Below are 1,388 nucleotides of genomic sequence, written 5' to 3'. Positions count from 1 at the left end.
AGGTCAGCCTTGGCCGTGTCGAGCAGCTGCATCAGCAGCCGCACACCGTCACTCTGGAAGATTTTCTCTGCTCCTGCCTCTTCTCGTGCCAGCACAATCAGGTTCTGCGCAGCCTGGGGAAGGAGAGTTCTGTCTGGGTCACAGCAGCACACTGCGCACAAGGAACTCCTGGCAGCTGCAGGCACCCACCCTCCGCCCCTGTCTTGGGGACCATTCTGCGGGGAGCAAGCCCACCTGCCCAGGCAGCACCACTCAGCCACCGCTGGCCAGGCAGCACCAATCCTCCCCTCCTCTCCTCCCAGCCACAGCACTGCATCCCGCTCCATGAGCTCAGACCTTCTGCTTCTTGTCTTCATCCTTTTCATCAAGATCCAGCAAGATCCGGAACATCTGCTCTACCTTTGAGTCCGTGCAGGACATGGTCTTCATCTGCAACAGAGCAGAAAAAGTGGCTCAGTCCTCCCCACCTTCCCCAGCCACAGGGGGCCCGGCAGCCCCTTTCTGCCCCCGTACTGACCTTCTCATGCATGCTGCTGCCCAAGGCACGCAGGGCCTCCTGGAAGGCCTTGTTCCTGGGCTCCAGGCTCACGCACCGCTGCAGGTCACTGACAGCCTGGTCCAGGCGGCCCAGCTGCTGCAGCGCCTGGCTGCGGCGGAACAGCGCCTTCACATCCCGGCCGTCAGCCTCGATGGCTGCACACAAGGGGTTCTATCGCAGAGCCCGTGGCCTGCCCAACCTGCCCCCACCTGCCCCGATGGGCAGCGCAGAGGCTGGTTCCCCCCAGCCCCCACTGACAGTACCTTTAGTTGCATCAGCCTCTGCCTTGGTGTAATCCTCCTGTGGAGAGACAGGAGAGCAAAACGCCTGAGCACTGCCGGCACAAGCCTCATACAGCCTACATCCCTAACTTTGGGGACTGGGGACAGGATGGGAACAGCATCACTGGAGACAGTGCATCACTGGGACACCCTGTCTTTCCCAGAACACAACCCTCAGAAGTTGTCCAGGACACCTTCAGAGGGTGTCCTGGGAGCCCTACAACCCCCTGGGAGCCCTCCAAGCCCCAGTGCTTTTCAGGCACTTCTGGTCTACTGAAGCCCCTAAAATTCTTTGTGCTCACGCCTTGCCCCAGACACAGATCACCTGCAGGAGATCAGAGACACTGTGACTACGTGGGAACAGCCCCAGGGCACACTCACAGCCCAGGCAACTGAGGAGGGATGCCCTGTCCCACACAGCCCACCCAGAAGGTGGACAGGGGCAGCAGGAGGCAGCGGGCAGGGACAGGGAAAAAGGTGAGCAGAGACAACAGCTGCCATCAGGAGCATTCTGCGCAGGGACCGTCAGAGCCTCCGCCGCAGAGATGACCTGGCCACGGCAGACAGGC

General features: G+C 61.4%; 1 protein-coding gene across 1 annotated transcript in view; it reads right to left on the bottom strand.

The window, feature by feature from the left end:
- Positions 1-330: 330 nt before the first annotated feature.
- LOC108447318 overlaps positions 331-1,388 on the bottom strand; it is a 2,908-nt gene continuing 1,850 nt past the window's right edge. Inside the window, exons 3-5 of the mRNA XM_017736893.1 lie at positions 748-838; positions 518-693; positions 331-429 (exon numbers count right to left, since the gene is read on the bottom strand). Coding sequence (XP_017592382.1) covers positions 331-429; positions 518-693; positions 748-838 — 366 coding nt within the window. The remainder of the gene's footprint in view (positions 430-517; positions 694-747; positions 839-1,388) is intronic.

The sequence above is a fragment of the Corvus brachyrhynchos genome, unplaced genomic scaffold (genome assembly GCF_000691975.1).
Source record: "Corvus brachyrhynchos isolate BGI_N302 unplaced genomic scaffold, ASM69197v1 scaffold200, whole genome shotgun sequence".
Classification (NCBI taxonomy): Eukaryota; Metazoa; Chordata; class Aves; order Passeriformes; family Corvidae; genus Corvus; species Corvus brachyrhynchos.
Note: the sequence above shows the minus strand (reverse complement) of the source record. Positions and strands in the feature narration are given on the sequence as shown.